At 36.0% G+C, this 26,520-nt stretch overlaps 1 protein-coding gene across 2 annotated transcripts in view; it reads left to right on the plus strand.

Annotated features, from left to right (window-relative positions):
* Positions 1-26,520, plus strand: part of PRKD1 (protein kinase D1) — a 143,728-nt gene that overhangs the window by 84,260 nt on the left and 32,948 nt on the right. The window contains exons 3-5 of one of the 2 annotated variants that reach the window (XM_059819251.1): positions 15,084-15,215; positions 15,951-16,111; positions 18,897-18,920. In XM_059819251.1, coding sequence (XP_059675234.1) covers positions 15,084-15,215; positions 15,951-16,111; positions 18,897-18,920 — 317 coding nt within the window. The remainder of the gene's footprint in view (positions 1-15,083; positions 15,216-15,950; positions 16,112-18,896; positions 18,921-26,520) is intronic. The other variant, XM_059819252.1, reaches the window with a different exon arrangement.

Genomic DNA, 26,520 nt, shown 5'->3' on the forward strand with positions numbered 1-26,520 from the left:
ACCTATGAAAAGGTAACTTTCATGTTCCACTCATGAAATAAAGGATGCAAATGCGAATCACCAAAATAACATAATGTAAAATTCACAGTAGATTTGAACAGAATGGAATATGCTTGCTCTGATGATAAACTCGCTTCTTTAAGCTTAACTCCTAGTTTTTGAAGCTGTTTGTTATTCTTTTGACTAGTCTATAAAAATTATTTATTTCAACTGCCATTTGTGATACCAATGTTCGAGAGGTACAGTCCTTCATACCCTTTCTTTCTGGAGAAGTTAAATAGTTAAGAAGTTTTTACATTAAGTTATAATGTGAGATCTGGATTGTAGATGAGTTAGCCTCTTTCTAAAACGAAGGATGTGTTGAAGTTGTTATTTCAAACTGTCTGTAGATGCAACCACCAAAACTTCATCTGTGTATTTGTGACCCTTTTTGGATGAACTATATTTGCCGTTCTTCCCTTAAATGGAAGCACAGACTCTATAGAACAAGCTGACAAATGAGAGTTGCTATGGCTCTGTACTCCTATACTCTGACTCTTTTTGAGTTCTGTTTTTCAAGGACTTCAAGGAAACAATTACTTTAGATGCCTTCAGGCTTATGTTTTTGCCAGCAAAGTTTATGTCCTACACTATACCTTGTTCATGAATGTTTATTGAAAACTGCTGTGTAAATTTGCCATGTCTTTTAATGTTATAAATTTGTTTTTTGCTCTATATATTTACAGTATTAATAGGAGTTTGCTTATAAAAATTCTATCTGTTTTTACTGGGGCAAAATTACATTGGGATGTAAGAGATTTCTGCCCGCTGCTGGAAGGCAGACGATGAAATATTAGCATCTTGTGTGAATTAGTGCAATATACTTCATCTGCTTGCTTTGAGCAGTTGTGCTCAACTTGGCAGGATTCCTGAAGCAAGAAAGTCAAATAGCAGCTATTTTACGTTCCCTTGCTGAGCTGAAGGCAGGAATTGATCCACTGCTTTTGTTAAGAAGTTGTTTCTGGTTTAATATCACATAGATGGTACACCACCTGATCATTAGATGTGGACATTTTATTTGGATTCAATACAGTTTATACTGCCTTCTATATGATAAAATAAATTGAACTGAATAAAAGCTGTGGATAACTATACCATTATAGTAAATGCCATATATCAACATATAACTGGATTGTAATGTTAGTTTGACTGCCAGCTCCTTGAGATAAACATCACAATGTTATATCTTTGAACATCATTTTATAGTACTTATATAGTTGGTCACAGTTTGTGATTTTGCTTCATTGTGATTGAAAAGCATCCTTCTCTTGGTGTCTTCATGGCTATGTTAACTCGCTCTTTTTCTGGTGTCTTTGAGAAATACAACTATATTTTCTCTATCCTGTCTAAGATGGTATCTTTTACAATTATTCTTCCTCTATGTCTTTTTAATTGTCTCTAGCTGTCATCTTTTTTCTTACTTGTGTAGAGGTAAGGCTCATTATCGATTAGGTTAAAGTGGATTGATTTTGTATCCCTCACTGTTCATTAGCCTACATCGTTCTTGGATAGGAATTTCAGAGAGATGACTTTGTGTTTGAAGTTCTTAGGACTAAAAGATTCTTTCCTTCTTTGTTTATGTTTTGTCTCATTGTCTTTTCTTCAGCTCATAAGTGTTATAATTGTTACCTTCTGGATACAGACTTCAAGATTCGTGTTTTTTCTGCATCAGCAGAATCTTTCTGAAGATTCTGTCCCCTCCTGTCTTGCCTTACTATTCTTTTCTTTCTGCTGCAGGAGGGAGTAGGTAAAAATAGGATGAAAAAATAGATACCCTATCAACATCATTTCCTTATACTCTCTGGCTGCATCATCAACAGTACGCACTTGAGTAAAATGATGTGGGACAGACAAATGTTAGTAGGGAAGCAGTTAATGTGTCAGCTTTGCTTCTAGTGCTCTTACAGAAATACAGGCCGTGCTATTTATGCTTCCTTGGGTCTTTCTATACGTTATTAGTATTTAATGATTATTTCAGCAGCAGAAAATCTGAAATAATTGCAAGATTTTGTGAACATGGATTACAAGAAAGTAAGCAGTGTATTTCTTAATAGGAAAAAAATTACCTTTATGTTTTTAAGTAAGCTTTTTGAATTCTAATAATTTCTCACTCATGTCAATATTTTAGTTGAAATTTTTAAAGCTTGATTGGTTGGTAATCATAAACGATGTTGTTTTGTATTTATAAAAAATTAAACTAAATGTTGGAAAAAATACTATTCGTAGGGCAGATGAATTTTCCTTGAGAGAAGTTACACAAACCCTTCTGTGAGGACAAGACGTTTTTAGGAGAGGTCAGTGTTCCACTGCAAGCTAATAGATCAGACATCCTACATTGTACACCTTTAATTGTCCAATTTTTGGAGATAATAAATTTTCATTTTATTTGTGTGCTGTTTAATGAAAATATCAAGTTTTCTGTTTAGTTGAGATAGCATACTTGGTTTTCCAGAAGTCAAACACTTTCTTTTCCAAAGGCTCATAAAGAAACTGCTTTCATGAAAGAAGAGGATAGATGCTCAAATGGATAAATAGCTATTTATGACTTGGGAAACAAAGGGTAGAAATATATACCGTTTTCACAGTGGAAGCAGGTCACTAGCAGAGGTTCTTAGGTCTGTGCTGTTAAATACATTCATACATGATCTGGAAAGCATGACTAGTAAAGTGTCAGTGTCACCCCATTGAAATTTAGTATAGATCAATATAAAGTGTCACGGGAATTTCTTGGGTTTTGTCTATGTAACAGGGAGCTTGGAGTTAGCTGATACTACTAAAAACTGAGAAGTTCAAGTTATAATATGAAAATGTCACCTTAGTGCTCAGTACCAGTCAAGAAAAGCAAATACAAGTCTTGGAATTCTTAGGAAAGGAATAGAGACAAACCAGAAAATGCTTATAATGTCACTGTCCTTGTGTCATCTGTCTTTGTGACCTCATCTCTGCTTCAGAGAATGCTTTTGTTGCAGAGCATTGGCATCTGAGGTGGTGGTCTGGGGAAATACCACCAGATGCTGATGCTGCTTTGGGAACTCCTGACTGAAAGGCAGGATTCCAGGCTTAGTAGATTTTGGTTGATGCAGTCTGTCTTATGCTTTTGTAGTTTTATCACAAGATTTCACTGAAAAGAAATATTTTTCAATTTAGATCAGTTTAACAGGGGGAGCCTCAATGCCTGCAAATTTTCTGTGTTGTTATTATTAAGGTAGAATAAGTAATTACATGATTTTTAATTATTATGCATCAATAAGTTGTATAGCCAGCTTTCCAAGAAAGGTGGGATTTAAGTTGTTTACAGTTCATTAGTTACATTCACTGCAATTAATGCATGTTAAAAAAATGCCTGTCGACTTCTAAAGTAGATCTAATTAATTCTTGATGTTAATGTTATGTTATATAGTAGGTATATATGTTAAAATCTCTGAACTTGAAAAACATATTCTCCTTAAAATAGGAGAATATGTTCTCACTTGGCTGAGTCAATTTTTTTCTTTTCTTATTAATTTTTACTCAGTTTTCTTAATATGATACACATCACATTTACCCTTCTTTAAAAGATTTTAGATATTATCATTTTGACTGAGTCTAACACAACCCATTTAGTAACAGTAGCTCAATAGATTATTCAAGTATTATACTTCAGCAGCCCCCACTTCAGCTGATCCTTTCTCAAAAGGCTTGAGGTGATGGATGAAACCTGGAGTCTGTGGTACATTGTCCTATATTTTAATGGATATTTCTATGCTCATTTGAACTTTTAATGTGATGGTATCAGCTGATTAGCATTCTGAATCAATATGAAATGCTTATAATTAAAAAGGCATTGATGGATAAAACAAAAGTGCATGTTAATACAAAACATATTTCCATCAAAGGATGAATCAACTCTGTTTACTGTTCTACAAATTTATTTAAGCCATTTAGTCTTTCCTTACTCTATGGTATGTGAAACTTGGAGATGGCTATAAATTATTTCACAGGCTGTGTCTTTGATAGCACTTGAGCTTTTCTTAAAGGTAGAGTGGCAAAAAGTCCTGTAGATCAGCGGTCTCCAAATTTTTTTATTGTGCATCCCACCACTAAAAACTTTTGAGCATACACCCCCAATATATGTATATTTATTTATTTATAACTTACATGTGTTGCTGAAGTTCTAGTATTTTTCTTCCTGCACCCTAATGGATTGTCTTGTGCACACCCCTGGGTGGGTGCACACCGCTTTGGAGACAACTTCTGTAGGTTCACTTGAGGTTGTATATTAGAAAAAAAGTTCTTCACCTCTAAAAAATTTAAATCGTCTTTTCTGAGTATGTAAGAAAACTTCAAATACATTTTCCTACTCCTCAGTTCATATTCTTTCAGCTGTTGTTGCTACTAACACAGATGCTAATCATAAAACTGCCAAAACTTGAAAATTTCTCTTTTCCTCACCAGACTCCATTCCCTTCCATCAAATAACTACCTCTCCCACTTCTTTTTCACTAGCTACAACATGTAATGGGGAACAAGCCTTGCCTAGCCTAAGCAGAAAACTCTGATTTGTCATATAATTTTTTATTTAATATATTTGTTTGACAGTTTATTTGACCAATACATGCTTGACCAAACATTTTTATCAGTGTATTTGTTAACTGATAGTAGTGAGTCTTGAATGGAGAGTAGCTGTAAATGATTCAGAGAGGAGCATAATGAAAAATAAAAGGTAACCCACTTGGAATAACTTCCCCATCAGATGAGTTGTGTTGTTAACCTGTCAACAGTGTGTTCTACACTGCTTGGATATATGTCAGGAAAAAAATCTGTTTGGAGAATCTCTGTTTTTTCAGTCTCTCTAAATTCATGGTCTCAATAACTCAATGCTCCAGTAGGTTTCAAATTAAATATGACCTATGTAAAAATATATATCTTTCAATATCATTATTAAACTCATCAAATTCACTTTCATTGGCTGACTGCCAGCTTTGGTATTTTGAAAGAGCAAATAGCAATACATAGTCTCATGATTATTTCCAGTAACTGATGTTTGCAACCTTTTGTGGTAAGATACACATCTTCTTTTAGGAAGTGCTTGAGGTTTGTAGCTAAAGCAGATCTGAGCACAAACAAGCAAACCTCCTTCCCTTGGGGAATATAACAATTTGAAATGGAAACTAAGGAGGAAGACACTCAAGAATTGCCACAGGTTGCAATCTGCTGGTTTTTATAGCTGGAAGGTAGTGTGACTGAAGCCTGGAGACATTGTCATTCTGACTGAAATCTGGCTCACTCCGGCTATTAAAGAGGCCCCAAGAGTGTTTCTGTTAACCTAGTTAAGGTGTAACTTGTTGCCAAAAAGAAGACGACTCCTATCCCTCTAATTTGTTGCTGCAGAAGGTTATACTACAGGGGTTATGTTTGTTTCCTGGTTTGATTTTTTTTTTTTTTTTTTTTTTTTTTTTTTTGGCTTCCTCCTCTTTTTGAATCTGGTAAACTCTTACTCATTTCCTCTCCAAATGAAACAATTCCAGTCTTTTAATCTCTCCTTATGTGGAAGTCTCTTCCATGCCTCCAGTGGTTTTTCTCATCTGTCAGTTCTTCCCTCTTACCAGGCTTCTTTTTGGTTTGATCTCACAGAAACTGAACACAGGGTCAAATGAGGAATATTAGTATCACCATTTCCCAATGTTAATTTCAATCCCATTTATCTATGTGCATGGGTGAAATCCTGAGTAAACCTTTTAAGTCAGTAGAACACTTTTGTTATCTTCAGTGGAGCAACAATATATTCTCTAAACATTTTGCTTATCTTTTTGACCTTCAGATCTACCTGGCCAGGCACTGGAGATGTTTCCATGATGAGTCATTCTTGAATTGTTGTAATCCATTTAAAAAAACTAACCACAGTTCATTTATGTCTTCCAGGTTATGTCATCTTGGGCATTTCATGTGCAAATTGTCCATTTACTAAGCATTGTTAGGTTCCCTTCTCCCTTTTCTAGTCTTCTCCTAGAAAGATTAAAGTGGGGATGAGAAAACACAATGGTTATATACAGTCATGCTTCTGTTCCTTGTCTCTAATGGTCCCATATGAAAGATCTGAGACCTGAAGAAAGCATTATTAGTCAGGCAGACACTAAAGCATGTCCCAGAATCAGTTGTATATTTCCAGGATTAGTTGTTTCATCAACTTCCCAGGGCCTGAGGTGAAGCTGACTGGCCTGTAGTTCCCTGGGTCCTCCTTCTTACCCTTGTTGAAAGTAGAAGTGACATTTGCCTTCCTCTAGTCTTTGGGCATTTCTCTCAATTGCCATGATTGTTCAAAGATTGTTGAGAGTGGCCTCGCAATGACATCAGCCAGATCCCTCAGCACTTCTGGGTGCATCCCATTAGGGTCCATGGACATCCAATGATACCATATAAGAAGACCCCCACATGTGTATATTCTGTATATAATATATATTTATGAATTCTTAGGGTGATTTTAAGAGATATCTAAACTTTTGCAGATAATTCACATTAAAGAGTGTTAAAAATAGTTTAATGAATACAAAGGTTCCTTAGTGAGTTCAGCATAAGATTGTATTTTAATTCCATTATACTTTTAGCCATTAGCATTTATTTACCATCTAACAAACCATTTTCTTAAACTTTTATGAAAGAAACTTGAAGGAATTAGGTAAGTTTTACAAGTGCTACTAATTCTTTTTCAGCATCTCTTCTTTTCAAGATACATAATTCTGACAGTGACCATGTAATCCATCACTTGATTTTTTTCAGAAGCCTTGGAAAAGAACTCCAAAGAACTTACAAAAAAAAGTCAGAGGAAATAAAGATGTAAAAGACTCATGGTGTTTACTTTATGATATTAATTTTGATCAGTATGAGCACAGAAAAGGAGTAAGAGGCTTTATTTTTAATTTGGAGCTGCTCCTTATTGCCAGTAGTCAGAGTTAATTTTGAACACTGCATCAATAGCTTTAGTAAACTTGCAGAGTATTTAATTTTGTTTTCCTATGCTAAATTAATACCTCTGCAGTGTAATTTTATGATTAACAGGGCCTGAATCTGTGAACTAAGGTATTGCTGTTTTTTCCACTTGGGTGAAAAATGGGTAAACTCATGAAGAAAGAATTCTGTGCTGGGATTTCAAATGAATATAAAACCTACTGTGCTATATAGTTTGTAGGTTTGAAACTGTGGAATCATTCTCAAATGAATAGAAGTACATTAAAATTGAACTTTAAATATTCAGAATGTACAGATGAATCAAGCATTTTGACTCATAAATGTTAATCTTTTATTAAAATTCTCCATAGAAGTCTGAGCTAGCACTGGACAGATGACTGCAAATGGTTTATTATCTCCTACGGTTTATTGCTTAAATCTCGTGTCATGGGTGAGACAATGTAAACAACAACCCATAGTGAATCTGGATACTGGGGTTTATTTAAGAACCAAGGAGATCAGAGCTTTTACCTTGCTTTAATGCCTCCCACGCTGGCTCATTTGTTACCTTCCCAGCCTTACATTCACTAGCTCCCCACAGCCCCTCCCAGTAAGGAGGTAGCTGCTGGCCAGGGAAGGCCGGGCACAAAGTCGTGTTCATTCTTGCTGTGCCACTGCTTGCAGCTATCAGTCTTGGGCGTCATCGACCAAAACGCATGGACGTCCCCTGGACTCCATCTCCCTGATCTCTGGGATCTTCCCCCACTTCCAGCATGTTACCTCCAAGCAGGATCTTCACCTTCGTCTTTGCAACCCCCCTTCTTTCTGAGGTGACTGCTGCTTCTTGGGGACCTTTCTTTTCCACCTCCTCTTCTCTCTAGACCCTCAGGCTCATGGTGTTTCCAATGTAAATAGTCCATGTGCAGAAGCACATCGTGTGATCAGCTTTGTAGTTGGTTGTTAAGTTTCCTGTCTCTCTGTCACTGGAGGATTGAGGGCATGCCACTTTTATTTAGTCTGGTGTTATAAAAAATTGCAACTAGCCTTGTACCAGTTGCAGTTAGCAAGTAGCAGGCTTCTGCTTGAGAGTTCAAAATTCAATTCTGAAAATTTATCTGCCCCTCCATCCCTGCCTCCTACAGCCAATTACCTGCCAACTGTTAGCATTCATAATTTAAGCTATTTTTCACCTAAAACATTGGGATAAGGCAATAATAGGTAAAACAAAACAAAACTTACTGGATTAGAAAGATTTGCCTGCATGTGAAATTTAGAGTGCTGAATCCAAATTTTCCATATCCAAGTTTCCTTATTTCAGAGCAGAACAAATAAAGAAACAGAGTGAAATCTGTACATGTCTAGATTTTAGTAAGTTGTAATTTCTATTGTGTATTAGGGTCCCAGTAATCTTAGTTTAATTTTTAAATCGGATATCAAGATGGAGATCAGAGATCAAATCTTTGTCTTGTATGAACTGCGCTAGCTCTGCTGACTTTTATGGGACTCTGAAAACTCAGACTGTCTTTGATTGCCAGGATGGAATAGCTAAAAGAATAAAATGCTTTCCTTTCTCTTAGCCCAGTGAAATTGTATATACAGTCATTAATTGTTATGGTTTAATCAGTGCTTCACGTGGAATAGTGTATAATGTTATCTTACATTTATTTTTTAAGTGGTGAATGCCAGCAGTTCTTGTAGGGAAGGACTCAGTTACAAGTGCCTGCGTGAAGTCAAGGGGATACATTACTCTTAAAGGCATTCCAAATGGGAGAGCGTAGCAGGAGAATGTCTGCTTTTCATAGCTGCCAGATACTGCTGATGATGTGGTTGATGGTTTCTTATGCTATGAGAGGCAGGGATGCAAGATGACAGCACCCATTACATGAAGCTCTGTTGCTCATAATAGCAGGATCTCACCTCTGCTAATAATAGTTCAAAGCCCTTTTGGACTTGAAACTCAAAATGATCAGTAAATCATTTGCCTCTCTGTGAAAGAAGGACCTTGCCTCTGTGAGTTGCAATGGCTTCTTGTTCTCATTTCCAGCAGTGATGAATGATAGATCTGCTCCTGAGCCCAGAAAAAGGACTACTAGCCATTAACAGCCAAGTCATTAACAGACTTGATGAAACAGTCTTGTCAAAACTGTTGTAGTTTCAATGTCTATGTTTTGGTGATACTAGGAATGCTTAAATAGTTGATGACAAGTTAGCCTGAGACTTAACAGTGTAACGGTATCATATTAAGAACATAATATTGCAAACTTTTCTGCAGAGTATTTAGTTTTTCAGGATATGGTTGTAGACATATTTGGAACCTCTTCTTTTTTTCTGAGTGTACATAAAATTGTGCAGTAAAGTTGCCTTCACAGCATCAGTGCTCTGTCAAAGCAAAAGAATAGCTTGACATTACAGAAGGTTTTTGTTAATAAGAAAGGTCTCCTTTTAATTTGAAAAAAATATACATATCTGGCTCTTCATAACCAGGACTTTTATTTTTTCAGTCAATAACACGGTATTCTGAAAGTTAAAACTGTGATTGTTAGTGTCTATGTGAAAGCCTTTCTAGAGGTGTAATTTTAAAGTAATGAGTTACAAGATTAGGGAAGAAGTTTAAAAGAAAAACCTAAGTCATATATGACTGCTTCTAGAATTGCATGCTGTCTGAAAACTTAAGCTGTGCTAGGTGTAGCCATAGAAAGTCAACTATGCCATACAGGTGGCAGAACAAGAACTATGAATTATCTATGTTTATACAGATTAAAGATTTGTGTAACTTCCTGGTTAACATAGTTCTTCCAGATCAAGTTATAAAGACACACTAGTTTCAGTGAATAGTGCTCTGAAAGAACATCATTTCATGATACAAGAAAACAGAAGGCTGTCTGCAGAGCCTAATGAGAACACCTAAATCTGAAGCCTAGAAAAACACTATTTTTACCTTAAAAATTAAAACCTAAAACACTTCCATGCCTTTCAACAGAGTGGAATATTGCCAAAACAGTTTCAGAAGAAGGAGAAAGAACAATGTTTTGTATTCTTCTTATCACTGTGTTCTGCAGTGTTTGCCAAATTTGAAGCTTTCTTAAAATAAAATGCATTTTTCCTCCCTGCCTTTTATTTTTGAATATTTATAATGTCAGTGTAAAATTATATGGCTTTTTAAATATATCATTATATAAAATTATATTATAAGTTCCAATTATTCAGCCAGGAGGGTTGAAATGTAGAATAAGAATGGTATTTATCACTGCTTATCTTTACCATTGGTATCTTTTTTTTGATAATGCTGGAAGCATCCCAGAACGTGTTACCTTTTCAACAAACAGATTGGTGTTCCTCATCTAGTAGTTTGTTGCTAAGTTCTATTTCTTGCTGACCTTCTCTCTGGGTGGTGCCTAAGAGTATCTTTAAGCTGTGGAGAAGGTCCTCTAGTAGTGATTTGTTGGAATGCTGGTCTACGCTCTCTTCTATTCCTGCCCCAAAACTCAGTACAAAGATAGGATCTAACAATCCTTCACTGTTCCCTGAAACTGTTTCGTGCCTTTCTGTGCTTTGTCTTTGTTTTCTAGAGTTTCTAAGCAAAACTTTCAGGACCCCTCAGTTCAGGTGGACCCTTACTTACTAGCTCCTGCTCCCTTATTGACACAGAAATACAGTTCAGGTGTTCTCACAGTTCATGGTAGGTGAACAGTTTTGCCAGTCAACTCATCCCTGCTGAGTTTTAACTCCAATACGTACTTAGTGTGGTAGCAAATACAAGAGGTTGAGTTATGCTGCAGAGTTATTTAAATCAGCCGTAATTCAGCACAGGCAATTTACTTTTCTGTCAAGGAAAAAAATCCCAACGTTAATTCAGTAATCAGTTAAACACGTAGGCAAAATTTAAGCTTCCAATGAAAGGCAATTTCTTTGAAAATTGAAAAGCTCTCTTTTGCAACATGTACTGTGCAAGAAATTTTAAGGACATCCAAATTGAAGGACATATAAATGAAAAAAACCTAAATATGTAATACTGCATGTGTGTTTATAGTAACTGGTACAACAACTTCAAGTTCAGTGCTTTGGGAGGTTTCTTTACATTTGATTTTTGCCTCCCTAAAATTTCATTAACATTATTACTGCTACGTGTGGTACTTATTTAATATCACATATATAGGAGGCTGGAGCACCTCTCCTACGAAGACAGGCTGGGAGAGTTGGGTTTGTTCAGCCTGGAGAAGAGAAGGCTCTGGGGACACCTTATAGCAGCCTTCCAGTACCTGAAGGAGGCCTGCAAGGAACCTGGAGAGGGACTTTTTACAAGGGCAGGTAGTGACAGGACAAGGGGTAATGGCTTTAAGCTGAAAGAGGGTAGATTTAGATTAGCTATTAGGAAGAAATTCTTCACCGTGAGGGTGGTGAGGCACTGGAACAGGTTGCCCAGAGAAGCTGTGGATGCCCCAACCCTGGAAGTGTTCAAGGCCAGGTTGGAGGGGGCTTTGAGCAAGCTGGTCTAGTGGAAGGCGTCCCTGCCTATGGCAGGGGGGTTGAAACCAGACAATCTTCAAGGTCCCTTCCAACCCAAAACATTCTATGATTCTATGATACTTGTAACATGAACTAAACAAAAGATAGGACAAAGTAATTTCTAAATTAATTTTTTTGCCTTGTGAATAGAAACATTTTTTATTACAAGAGCATGAGCCATGATAACCCATTAATTATTTTGCAGGGAAGCCAGAAGGTTCAGTTACAGCTTTAATGGAAAGGATATCAATTATTTCTTCACCACTTGTGAAAGGGGGTGGGGGGGTGGGGGGGTGGACAGGAAGAGACCAGTACAACAAAAATGGAGTTGAGAGAATGACACTCAACAACCAAATACTTTCCATCGACTTAACAGCTTCAGATGGAACTGAATTCAGGACACAGGAAGACAGCCAAATTATCACATGCCTAAGGCAAAACTGCTTGTGGGAGGTTTTAATTTCTGATTTGTTTCTACAGTGACTCTGATACTTACTTTTCACAAAACCTAGTATTTTAATATAACTAACATTTCAATATAAAGGTATATTAAAATATTTTTAATCAATTATCTAAATTATTAAGCTAAATTGAAGTTACTGCTTCTTCTAAGCTTAGTTGTGATTTTACTGCACTGTTCGTACTATTTGAAAAACCACCCCATAGATCCATGTAAAACTCCTCTCCAATTTTCCAATTTAGCAAACATCATTTACTCAAAGTAGAATTTAAATACATGTGCAACTAAATACGTGTATAGCTTTTCTGTGATTATTTTGGTATGTGAAGAAGTGGAGATGTTAATCGCAATATTCTTCATAAAGCTGTGCAAAATCCAGAATCAAAAGTCCTGAACAGAAGGGCTGAGGCTCTGAACTTAGACTGAAACTCTGAGGGGAAACAAGTAGAGAGATTTGAAGGGTTAGTGATGTGTTTATGGTAGTCTGTATTGCTGAAGAGGTATCTTGTAGCATGCTGTATGGCTGAAGTTTCCAAAATGCTGAAGACCGTGTCTTCACATGTATATCACCATTTTGTAGACCAGACAAGAGGAGAAGAGAGGAAGGTGTGAATTACTCCTTGGTAGACTCTGGGAGAACAGATGACAGAAAATATCTCTGACAGCTGCTTCTATATGAGACAACAGTGGAGAATCCAACCTCCTAACTTGTAGGCTGACCAGCACAGATGCTAGCGTGTATCTTATATGCAGAGAGGTTACAGCATGGCTGTGAACTCCTGAAGTGTTTTCCTTGCTCTTCCTTCTCCAGTTCAACTTTTCTGTAGATTCATAATGATTTGCATCTATAATTTGATCTCATCCCGCTGCTGGGCTATAGTAGCTCAATTGGTATCCGTATGTGGTAGGACCATAGAGGTGTGTGTTGCCTGACAGTGGCACCTTTTTCTCCTGGTGGCTGTGTGCTGGTGATATAGAGGCTCAGAAAAATGAATCCTTCTCAAACTCCACAAATTAACTATCTACTGGGGAGGTGTTGTCCTAGTTCCCATGATATATCTTCAATATGAAATTAAATAGGGAACTTAATATGCCTGTATTTTGTTCTGTTTGTACAAGTGAAGAATAAATACATATTTTTATATTTTAAATAACATCAAAATATATTTTAAAGTTTGAGTGCTTCAGCCTTCCAACGTATTCTTGGATTTGGTTGGAATTGCAGAAAAACATCTGGCTATATGCCCAGAAAAGATGGTTGTCTTTAAGTCCTAGACAAAGTAAAATCAGAAGAATTCTGTTCAACACCTAAAATGCGTTCTGATGAATTGTGTTTTGTAGTGTACCAAGGACAGCATTACCATTACAGAGTGAGCATTGCCTTAACAGTAGTGAACTTGACTGCTGTTGCTTGGAAAAAAATAGAAAAATACATACTTGAAAAAGTATCCGTATGTGTTTGGAAGCCCTTGAGGCTGAAAAAAATGGCTGGCCTAACATTGTTAAATAAATATAAAACTATTTTATTTCAGAATCGAGATGTTGTAACACGTCAGACTGTTTTACTAGGTCCTAATTATTTGAATTAAGTAAGCTTTTTAACATGGCTTATTATGAAAACTAGGAACAGAATAATTCTGGGAAAAGAAAATGAAATCCTGAATTAAACAAACTGTTAGGTGATTTGGAATGTTTTAATAAAAATAAAAAAAAGGTTTGATATAATTGGAGTCACTGGATCCTACTTTTGCAACATAGGTATTCCAAATACCTCTGTTAAAAGATCCCTAGAACAGAAATTGGTTGAGATGAGAAACATGTTTTTCTGTGGACGTTTTTGGAAAAGTTTTTCCTAAGAGTAGAAGATTTGTGCACAGAAGGCACTGAGTCCAGGGCATAAGTCTTTATTGGTACTCCACTCTAATTAGTTAAAAACCTTTTCTTGACTGGTATGCAGATTTTTAGTCCTCTTTTTGTTATTGCACAACGTACAAGCCAGGGACTAAGGGTATTTGGATCTTTCAGGAATTCATTTGAACTGAATCATTAAAAAAAAGTTAGTTTTTTTCCTCACAGTTGCAAATCAGGAATGTATTTCTGTTGAGAGACAGAGTATTTTTATTAAGTGGCTACATAGCTGGTTCATTCATACTGATATCTGTGAAAAGCACACACTTAAATCACCTGTTTAAAGGACAGTCTGAATAAGATCAAATGTTTGCATACATGCTTAACGTTTAACAACATCTGACAGATTTTTTTTTTCATTAGACTATCTATGTATAACATATTATTAAGAAAAAGAAAATATTTCATTAAAGTATATATTCTAAAAGTATTTTGGTACTGGTTGCCTCTGTATACTAAATAGCTCTTAAAACACTGTCATTGTTTATTTTTATAGTTTACACTAGCGCCTTTAGTCCCTGTAACTTTTGCAACTGTTACATTAGTTGCAAGCTCACATCAGTTTTGAAAGGATTGGTACTTCAGGAAATGTACAGCAGTCTTCCAGACTGCTCTGCAAGGTTTTTGTCTTTGTTGATGATTGGGTGTATAATTACATGTTTTCTTTTTAAACTGTAATGTATATTTTCAACTTGATTGATCAGTTTATTGATATCAACACAGGCTGCTGAATAAAATATACCAAATCATTCTGATTTGGTCAGCTGAAATGGCCCATTTTTGATACATTTTCCTTTACTTGTCTAAAAAGAAGAAAATGTTTCTTTATTGGATGTATTCAGTTTATCTTATGTATGTAGACCTTTACAGTCTGTAAAAGAGTATGTTGAAAAATTTCCAACATTTGATTGAACTCTGCCAATTTCTGATAAATGTTTGATTTTGATATGCTATTATCCTGAATGTTGGAAAAATATTACCAGAGAAATTATTGCTACAAGTTTGTAAAAGCAGCTTTATTCTTTTTCCAGTGGTCATTGGATATGATATATGATATACTATTGGTTGATGGTATATCATCAGTCTTTTTATCTTCAAAATATAACAACCAATACAAAATTCAAAGTTCATCATCATAGTAACCAAAAGGTGTTTTACTTTATTCTGTGCTGAAGTACCACATTAATGAAGCATAGTAGTTATGTTACTAATTTTACTCATTTTCGGAATGATCATCTTGTTACAGCTTCTGCTACATTTGAAGACTTTCAAATCCGGCCCCATGCTCTTTTTGTTCATTCATATCGAGCACCAGCCTTCTGTGACCATTGTGGAGAAATGCTGTGGGGTCTGGTGCGTCAGGGACTCAAATGTGAAGGTAAGCTGCAGTGAGATGTGATTTTCAGTCTCAGGAAGAGACCCATCCATTCCACTTATGTATGTTGTCTCTGATGCTGCTTTTAAATTGGTTAAGCATCAGGAAAAAAATTACAGTAGGTAGAGACAGTAAGAACTATCAAAATAATTAACTGATTAAGGATCTAATCCTTTTGACTGCTCTGAGGCCTCCTAGATAAGGCTCTGTAACCTGACGTGCAAAAAAATTGGTCCATCTGTATTTTTAAGAAAAGGTTTTCTGTGTCTTACACTTCCCTTATGAGCCTGAGCCTGTATCTAATTCTGTATCACATTAATTCAGATCATTTAACTGAAATTACTGACGGTCCATATGAGGTTGTAATAGCTATCTTTTCTCATTTTGCCACAACTATTTGACTCCTGGCAGACTGTATCCGATGGAATATACCATTTCCAGTGAAAGACTTCCTTACCTCCCAAATGCGGATCACAGAAATTTCTTGCGCTTTGAGACCATAGATTTTTGAAAAATCCAAGAAAAAACACTGGTTATAGATATAACTATTCAGAGCTCATAATATAGTCTCTCTAAAAATTTGTAGAATATGGGAACTAAACCAGCAGAGTAGAGGAAAAAAGTTTAATCGAAAATAAGGGTGGTGTTTTTGAACCCTTGTTGTTTTTTTTTAAAAAAAAGTCTTTGCTTTTTCCAGTAATAAACCATAATCAGATGGTTTTAAATTTCTTTTTTCAGGATGTGGTCTAAATTACCATAAGAGATGTGCATTTAAAATCCCTAACAACTGTAGTGGTGTGCGGAAAAGGCGCCTGTCAAATGTTTCCCTAACAGGACTCAGCACCGTTCGGACAGTTTCTGCAGAACCCTCACCCAGCGTGCCGGATGAAGCCCTTCTGGTATGGGATTCCCTAGCTATAGATGCCATGGGTGTTGCTGCTAAGAAACAATGACATTTAGTGCTATAGGATCTGGTTTTGCCTGTTACAGACTACAGTGGAGGGTGGTATGTAAGTCATAGAGCATTGCGGTGAGAAAAGGCATCTTGATGTAAAAGGGAGGTCACCAGCTTAAGCTATGTGGGTTTAAGGTATGTGGCACTTCTGATACTCCCAGTAGTCTCCTCCCTTTGACAAGAGTTAGGTTATTTTGAAGGTCTAAAACTGCCACCCATACTAATATGATTAGCTGCTTCTTGGAGGATGTCTTCTCTGGAACGAGAAGTTCTGCATCAGACCATTATATCCATTGGTTTATGATATAGGAAAGATTTGCCTCAGGAGAACACTGTGACTCAAGCACCTCTGTATCAAACTGAGTATCTGTAACAGTCAAAGCTATAGTTAATTAGTTGGAGCCTGTGTATGTGGCGTATTTCTCAGTGTTCAGACGAAAGTAGGAGAAATCTCCATTTGATTTTCTTAAACAGATCTTTGTGGTGAATGTATGTATATATCTGTATATATGTGTGTAGATGTACAGTATATACACAGGCACACATGAATATAAGATATACTTGTATATGCATTAATACAGTAGTTTTCCATCATGAAAAAACTCTTCTGAGAACAAAATGTAATGACAGGAGTAAATTAGAATTATATGTATTTTTTTATCTTTGGCATATTTGTTCTTTTTAACACTCATAGTCATAATATACTTGAATAGTTAAGAATTTACACTGTGTGTAAATGAATCCACTCCTAGGTGAAAGTTTTGAAAACCTTAAGGTTTAAAAGAGAGGAAAGAATTTATAAGTACACACAACAATTATCATGTTTTCCTCTCAATTAGAATATTAAACTTATTAAACTTGACATACTAAAAGGACACTATTGCAAATGATGTAGACCTGGTGTTATATGCAGTACCATCTATGTACCATAATTATGTACTTATGCTACTGATTATCATTAGCCTAAAGCTACTTGGAAATTAAGGTTAACATTATGAGTCTGTATTTTTAATTGAAAAGCTGCATAAATAAGTAAGGTGCTTAAGTTCTGCAAAAACTGCAGCAAGAAATCTTTATAGATTATTCATAATTCTCAGTAGGTTGTGTCAGAAATGCTGACTTACTCAGACCAAGACAGAACCTTTTGAGGAGTGCTGGCCCTAATTCTGAAATGTTTCTGGAATTTTGGTTAAAAAAATTGTATGAGTGAGCATCCTGGTATACTCCCTATAAATATTTACTGCACTGTACAGTTACAAGATAGCAAAAAAAATTCACTTTGAAAGCACTTTTAGTTGTTTGCCATTACATTCTGGTATGAAATACCTGTTTTGCAAAGCTACGTATTTTTAAACTGTTGAAAATATTAAAATTGCCGGTGAAGAAATACAGTAAGTTTCACATATACTGCAGGCTGTACTTCTCTAAGAACTTGTAATCATCATTGTACCCACACTGATGATTCAGAACATCATACATGCACACACATGCATGCACAAAGGAAATATGTTTACAGTAGGTACAGGGATGGGCATTACCCTAGAGAAATGAAATAGCTTTCCGATTTCACCTTTATTTCAGGAAATCATGGTATCATTTACCAGATTTTCAGAAGTGCTCTCACGTATGGCTTCTATATGTCTTTTGTTTTGTTTTGGGTTTTTTTGCATTGAATGTGTTTCAATTTTTTTTTCCCTTTTTTTTAAGTGTACATAAGCTTTGTCAGTACTCCTGTGTCAGTTCTGTCCTTTGGACTCCATTCTTCTGCAATACTTGTGAGATAAGTTTTATGGCAGTTTATACTGTGGTACAAATCAAAGCATGCACTTTGGAACGTGTTTCATTTTCCTACAGGCTGTGTGACTATACTAAGAAATATCATCCTCGTTCACAAAATCATATCATTTGTTATTAGTATTTGTGTGGCACTTGAATCACTGGTAACAAAATATAACTTTTGTTTGGGACCACTGAATTCAATCAGATATCTGTCAATTCTTTAAATAGGACTAAAATAAATGTTATTTTTACCCCTATTTACTATGTAGAGTCAGAGCAGTTGAGAGAGGAGGAGTTCCTGGAGACCTTTCATAGATGGAATTATTAGCTAAGTTATGATTTCAGAACCTTTTTGTCGACGTTGTGTGAACCAGAAAGAAGCCAACTTTAGCTCACAGCAGTGTTAAATTTAGCTTGTAAGTCTGGCTTCTGAAACAATGCCACTTGTGAAGAAGTTATGCCCTAACTTACAAAATTGTGGCATTTGAAAAATCTTTGAGGGAGGATAATGTGAAATCCTGAAAAGGGTACTTTAATTATCCTTTCATAGGTAACCACCACATGCAGACACAGTTTCTGTTTGGGTATAAATGTTTTCATTTGCCAATAAAGTATTTAATTTGAGCTGAAAATTGACTGGGGGCTTTAAAAGTCTACCTCCAAAGAATAAAATGTGGGCAATATCCTTTTTTTTGGTTCTTAACTTAGTAGGGTAAAATTCATCGAACAGAAATGCTAAAAACACGTAGAACTAGGAGGATACAATGTAACCCAGATTTTTACCTGCCATAGCTCAAATGCAATTCTTTTGCATTCTACTCTATAACATAGAATGAAAGTATAAAATAATCATGCAGTCATGCTTGCTTCTAAAGTAACATTATTTTCTGTCTTTTTCCCCCCCTTATTTCTTTGTTCTGTTTTTAATTCTTTCCAACCTCCTGTCTCAGTCTCCTGTCAGCCCTGGCTATGAGGTATGTACTGAATTTGCTCTACTTCCTATCATACTATCAGGAACATCCTCTTAAGATTATCGGTGTCAATGTGCAGAAATGCAGGAATTTAATCAGATTAGTATTTTATGATCTTTAGAACTCAAGAGCACTTCTTTTTGTTTTAGAAAAAGTATATCCGGTGCAAAACTCTGAAGTTCGGATTCCAAAGTGAAGGTCATAATTCTTATATTAAACAGTAAAATTAGCTAACATTAAAATACTTTCATACAAAAGTGGCGTTTTCATTTCTTAGGTATAACAGAGGTCATTGGTTGGACTGTAGCCTATTTTGACTGGTAGTAACACATGGGAGCAAAATTTTAACTTCACTTTCAGAACATTGGGAATTTGATGGAGTAATGTATAAAATAAACATTTTATTTTAAGCTGAACAAACCTGACCTTTAAGTGCTCACCAGCAATAAACTTCTAATACCATAATGCAGTGTAGTAGCTTTTTTTCAGAATATGGTTCCATTAAAAAAAAACAGTCAGAATTCAGTATTTCTGTGGAAATAAAGATGAACAGTGTACAAATAAGTTACAGCTATATATAAAAAGAGTATCAAGTCTATCTTAATGAGAAAACTTTTTTTTTTTTTAAATGGGTACTTCATGTCAAAGGTTGTCCTCTGTGGCTTTTAATACAGATTTTCCAAAGAAGTTTGTTTCATGTTTAAAGTTTCAAAAGGTTTTGAAACTATGAAATCTTGGCATCTTTCCCTTGCAGCATGTATTTGAGATGCTGCCAGAGAAGAGCAGGCTTTGCAAATGTTTTCCTTTTCAGAAATACTACATAGTTAATCTGAGGAGTGTTTTGTTATGCTGAAGTGAAGATTATCATGGCCAAACATCTAGCTCTTTGAAAGAAATAACTTCATTTCTTCCTAGAACACATATATTCTTATTGTAGTGTGCCTAAGTATCATAGTGTGCCCCAGAAGTACAACTCCACAGAATATCCATAAAACAATACTAATAAGCGTATATAGAATAAGATTTTTGTAATATCCAAGGTAATTTTATTCTAAGTGTGTGCTATCTGAAAAATGGTAAATCCAGCAATCCAGATGGTGATGGATTACCCTAAATTATTATTATAATAAAATATATTAATATAACTAAAATATAATATTATAGTATAATATAAATAATAATACATAATACATAAAATAAATTATAATAAGATAAATAATAACAAACATATTAATAGTCATTAAAATTAGTAATGAAAAAAGATAAAGGTGTTTCTTTTGTAAAAAGAAAAAGTATGTTAACCATCTATGTTTTTAATTTAAAATATATTTACGTGACACAACAACATTTTATTTCTATTTATTTTTATATGCCTTTCCATTATTTTGGTAAGTTTTATTCATTCTTCTAGAAACAATGAATGTTGGTGTGTTAAGGTAACTTTTTAGATACATTGGCATTGATTTCTCAGAAAAAGCCTAGCTGAGCTTTCCATTTAAAATAGGAATGCTCTGTCTTACAGGGCACAGGTAAGTAGAATAGACTAGAATAGAATAGACTATTTCAGTTGGAAGGGACCTACAACAATCATCTAGTCCAACTGCCTGACCAATTCACGGCTGACCACTATTCATGTTAGTGCTGGGTCTTCTGAACTGGTACAAGATCCCAAAGTGCGATTTGTATTTTGAGGAATAGAGGCAATCAGCGCAACCTTTTATCTCCACTTACCTGGCCCATGTTCAAAGGTGCTTTCCCTTCTAATATATAAGCTTGTTTTTCTGCATTGGTAACCTCCTACTGCCCCCAAACTTCCTCTCTTTAAACAAGCCTTGCCAAGCTGGTTTCTCTAGACCTCCTCTGTCCAATGCCAAAACTTTTTCCAAACCAGTGGCTATGGTTGAACCCAAAGGCCTGCTGGTTATCCCTGATTTGGTAAGGATGATATGGAGGCAGTGTCAGATGCGATGCATTTTTACACAGGCATTGGGGGGCGGGGGGGAGGAAGGCAATATTCATATGTGATAGTGTGAACCAGAATTGTACAAAGATTCCCTGAAGGGTTTAGTCTTGAGCTATAACTTGGCTATGCCACCTTTGTATCATGGTATGTGCTTTTTTTTTTTTTTTTCTTTCCTTTTCTTAGTAGGTCTATGCAGTAGGCATGCCTGAGCTGCTGAGTCTGGCTTGTGATGTGGGCACTTTAGTAGTGCAAGAGACTTACGTGAAAATAATTTATTACTTAAAATTATTATACTTAAAATTATGAAGCACATAATAGAAGATCAAACTAAACCTAATATTTTTGAAGGAACTTGCATCTGTAAGATGCAGGAAAAAACCTTTGTGCTATATAAGCCCTACTATGCCTGCTGTCACTAGCAAATCCTTTGTCAGAAAAGGGCTTTTGTTTTGGGAAATCCCTGACTCTAAGAAGTTAGTGTAGTCACACAACAACTGCTGAAACCCAGTAATCTTCTCTTGTTATTTTACAAAATAATGCAGGTTACAGACAGAGCATTCAAACCACTGTTTGCTGGTATTGATGTCTGAGTGGAGGAACAGGGTACATAATAATTTCCATCTGTGGATAGTTTAATATTAACAGCTTGTAGTGAAGTCAGTTCTTCGATGTGTTTACACATGTTACACTCAAGTGTTTTTCAGACCATAGCTATCTAACTGTGGTGCTTGTAGGATTAAATCATACACTTGACTTAAAGAGAAGAGTGCAAGAAGCCTTGAAAGACAACACAGTTGATTGCATTCCAAGTGTGGTATTTCAGTATATTTAACTGAAGATTTGTTTCCTTGAATTCACTTAATTACAGTCACATAGTTTAATTTTTAAAAGAAAGTCAACATTTGCATTGCATTAAAAACATAGTAGTTCCTGTGGTTACATAGATATCTAGCACCTCATTTGACAGCAGCTTCCTGTGAAGAAATTGTATATGAACATATTAAGGCTTTATCCTCTGCCTTCAGTGTAGGAAGGAAATGCATGTTTCAACAAGTATGCTTCAACACTGAAAATGAAACTTCATGCAGACAGTTATTGGTGTTTGGTTTTTTAAATATACATCACTTTTTTCAGCTGTCCAAGTAATTAAAAAAACGTAGCTCATGATAGTTTGCTTCTTTTGTTAAGGTAAACATTTTAAAAAAAGTCAATGTAGGTAGGAATGCCTGTGTTGTTTTTGATTTAATATCTCAGTGTAAACTACAGGAATAATGTCACAATACTTTTTAGATATTGAGCCTGCAAAAGGTTAGCACTTCTTTGTGAACAGTGTTGAAAAATTGTATATTTAGGAGAGTATAGGATGTGTAGCCTGTTCTCTTCTGAGTGAAGTTTACTGACTTGAATGTGTTTCTGCAAGCATGATTTAAAATAAGATGATCAAATGTCAAAAATGAAGTATTTCTTTTCTGACTCGTCTAGAACATGAAGCTCTTCAGTAAAGTTTTGTCAGAATGCCTGAGTCATTTTTAGTGGGACTGTTGAAACCTTTTAAAAGAAGTCAGGCAAACAGCAGTCTGGTTTATGTTTTAGGCTAGCCTGTGCAGCTGGATTGCAGGGCTGTTCCTTGTCTTTGTTCCCAAGAGGCCAACTCTGCATCCAGGCAGTCAGCTTTTATTGCTTCCCATTAGTGTCTTCAGCATCTCCATAAAGTTTCTTTGATTTCTGTGCCTGGGAGGGATAGAAGTGGTGCTAGAAGACAGTCAAACTCACCCAGGAGATGAGAACAGCTGAATCCATTGGCAGGGAATGAGTATTTATTTCAGTTTCTTAATTGTATTTTGCAATGGATTTGGACAAGGTAAAAACACAGACAGAGAGATCTCCTGCTGAGGGATTTTTACCTATGGGGTAGCAGTTCTGTGGAGGATAATCTCCTTCCTGCAATGACAGGGTTCTGCACAATGACTTTGTGCTTCTGGCTACTGTAGACAAACTTGTGTCCTTGAATAGCTTTTAACAAAGCTCACCAGATGAACCATGAGTAGCTTCAGTATGTTCCAAAAATTTGAAGAAATTGACAAAAGGAGGGGCAAGGCATCAGCTAATAAGTGTCATGCAGAATGCCCCACGTTGGGGAAAAGCTTGGCACCTCTCCCTTCTTGGAATTAAAAAAACCCTTTTTTCAAAATAAAAGACTAAGCAAACACTGAATTCTACTAGATATTCTCATCGTTTAAGGCATAATTGAATTGAAGTCTCTGGATGTGAGCAGTGTCACTGGCTTGGTTGGACATCCGTACAGTTAAATATCTGCACGTGTTTCTTCGTGTTTGTTGTCACTTGGCATATCATATTCTGAGCTGTTAAAGTACAGATTACCTTGCTGGGATGATTGTTCTAAAGGACTGTTTAGTGTTTGGAGCTGCACAGGCTGATAGTTTCCATGGTGTAATCCAGTTAAGCAACCATTTCCTGGGAAGTTTCCAGATTTGCTGAGTCAGTAGTCTGGCTGACTACCAGGAAAAAATAATCTTTCTAACAAACCAGGCACACCAGCTGAAGAAGGTGCTTTGTGGAAGAGATTCTTGCTTTTGCAGTGAAAAATAGGGTAGTTCCTGGTTTCCTTTTCTTTCAGGGGCTTTAAATTGTGGCATCTCTCTGATGCTGGGAGTGCTGGAAGTTAAAGTTGAGGGATATTGGCAGGAGTTTTGGAAGATATTGGGAGGAGAACCTCATCACTGACAAGAGGGAGGAGGTACTCCTCCTAATCAGTCAGTCATCAGAGGGGTACGGAGTGATGCGCTGGCTGCTGCTGCCATGAGTTCTGTGTCACCAGCTTCCCTTCCCTTGCTACTTCTGAGCAGGAGCCAAGGGTCGCATTGCCTCAGGCTGGAAGAGGGAAGAAGTGTGAGTCCATCATATTAGGCCTGGACATGCAGGAGAGAGACCAGATCCAGGATGACTGATGTCTTCTAGTATGGGAGAAGGTGAAACTCAGCTTTACCTCTTACTTGACCTGAAGACACTAAATTAAGACTTGCTGGTGTGTTACGCAGTGCGCTACGCTGCTATTGCGTAGCAGCCCAGTGCTTGCGGAATGGCAAAGAAAAGCTGAAATACTTTTTCTGTAAATTGGACTGTAAATAGAAAAAGTTGACAGATATTGCCTACAAAAAATTTGTTAGAGTGAGTTTGGGCCTATCTATTTAGTTTTACTTGTTTTGAGGTGAAGGTGGTGAAATTGTTATATTTGTTTGTTTTTGAGCTTTTTATGCATTCTCAGTATATTATTTTTAACAGAAATATAAGCAGCCGTTTGACTATTAAAATTCAATAATTCAAAATAAAAAAATAAAAGTAGGGACCAGTCTTGAAGACTGACATCCTGAAGTAGCTATTCCAATGTTTTATCTTCTGTTTAGTATCCATTACCGCTTGAACTGCAGAGAACACTTCTAAATTACTAGCAGAAATGTAGTTAACCGCCTATTCTCTAACATTACTTGGCAGCCATGTGACATGAGACTTGAAGTAAATCCTTCAAAAATTATAACTGTGCATTGATTGATATAAATTTCGAGAAACAAGTTTAATAAACAACAGGACAAAAGCTTTATCAATGGTAACTCGGTATTTGATCAAAGCTAATGGTGTGATGAGTGACTGTTGCAGAGTTATCTTTCAGAAAGGATTGACTCAATGTAGAGCATCTAGAATTCACATTTTGTCCAACCTGACATTTTCTCAGAACCATTCAGAAGCATATACTAGGACATTAAAACTGAAAAACTTGCCATCAAACTGAAAAAGCAAAAAGTACAGCAAATAATTTGTCCCACACTCATACTGTACCACACCTGAGACTTGATCAGACATCATCTAGGCAGCACATCTCAGTCATCAGAGCCAAAGCTCTAGGGAAGCCTGTCTCTCTCTGTTAATCATGTAAGTGCCTAAGATTAGTCTCAGTACATTTCAGCAACACTACTGAAGTTTCTAAAACGTGCAAGCATTTGGTGAGAAAAATTGGGCCAAACCAGCTTTCTAAAACCCTTTGAGCATGAGGTTAACTAAGTAGAAGTAATTTGGACTTTAAAAACGTTTTTAGCAGTATTCAGTTGCCAAAATAATTTTTGATTTGCCAATAATTTGGAAAATTAAGGCAAAGAATTATAATGGAAAGGTTTAGTTTAGATTATATTAGACAGGGTTGTAAGAGAGATCATAACGTTAGGAGGTACTTGGATCACTTATACTTCAGACAAAAGTAAGGTTGTCAAGAAATAGCTCTAGTGGTAAGAACAGTAAACTGAAATATTAGTTTGTTGCAGTGACATAATGAAAGCAAACAATAGAACTCTTTCTTCTGAGAAATTCTTACTCCTTTTCAGTTAAAGTACATTTTAAGAGAATAGTGTCCCTACATGTGAAAAGTCCATCAAATGTCCATATTCAAGACAAAGACAGCGAAGTGTCTTGCAGGTAATGATTAGAATTAAGGCAAACCATTAAAGAATTACTTTATTCAAAAAGAAGATACTTACATTAAAATGTAGTATGTCACGTGTATAACTGTTCTTGTTGTGAGCACTGAAGAGCAAATTCAGAGCTAGATATCTGACCATAGCATAGGGTTGAGGATGTAACTTGTACGGCACTGCACTAAGACTGAAGTAGCATCAGTCTGGGCCAAAACTGTCCCTATTCTATACACAAGACTGAGAGGACCACATCGCTGTTTCTGGCTCCTCTTGTGAGCTTTGTCCTATCCACAAGTACTGAGGGCTGTCATTTGCACAGGTACTTTGCACAAGCTGAGCAATGCAGTTTGTGCTGTATATGTGGGCTCATTCTTCCTTCCTGCTGGGCTTCTGCCCTCCCTCTCAAAGCCCTGTTCATGTTGACTTCCTAAGACTTAATGCAATCTGCCTTGGAAATATTAGGCAAACCATATTGCTAACAAACAAATATTAAATAAATTTAATCATAAACTAAGACTAGTTTGGGGGTTTTTTTCATATGCATAAGTGCTTTACAGAGCATGAAGATTTAAAACTCAGGAAGTAAACACATAATATCAAAGTACATGTTCCACTGTTATTTGTGATTAAAAAAGACAGATGCTTTCTTATACTTGTTTCAATCTAGTTTGTACCTGGCTCATACAATGTATTTTGCATATTTTTCTTCACTTGACAGGACTGCACTTATACAGTGGATAAGCATGTGATGTTGGCATTGTTGTCAATTAGCAGCATGGTAGCTCTAATGTTCAGCAAATCTATTGCATATCCTTCTGTGGAAAGACAGATAATTCTACAGTATAACCAAAAGAATTGATCTTCACAGTACGAAACCTAGCTGAACTTTGGAAGGAAGAAAATTTTTTCCCCATGGCAAATACACTGTGAAGGGAAAGCCTGGAACTCCTTAGGTTCTTCTGCCATCAAAATGACTTTCAAATTCCTCTTTACTCCAAGATTCTCAGTCAGAAGCATACAGAAATGTATTTTCATATTTTGGTGACCGGGAAATAATAATCAATCAGCCTTCTCAGATGAAGAATTTCCTATAACATTATTAGTTTGAAACAAAACAGTTTTTCAAGTTAGGCCAATCCCAAGTTTCAGCTATTAC

Source organism: Gavia stellata, chromosome 7 (assembly GCF_030936135.1).
Source record: "Gavia stellata isolate bGavSte3 chromosome 7, bGavSte3.hap2, whole genome shotgun sequence".
Taxonomy (NCBI): domain Eukaryota; kingdom Metazoa; phylum Chordata; class Aves; order Gaviiformes; family Gaviidae; genus Gavia; species Gavia stellata.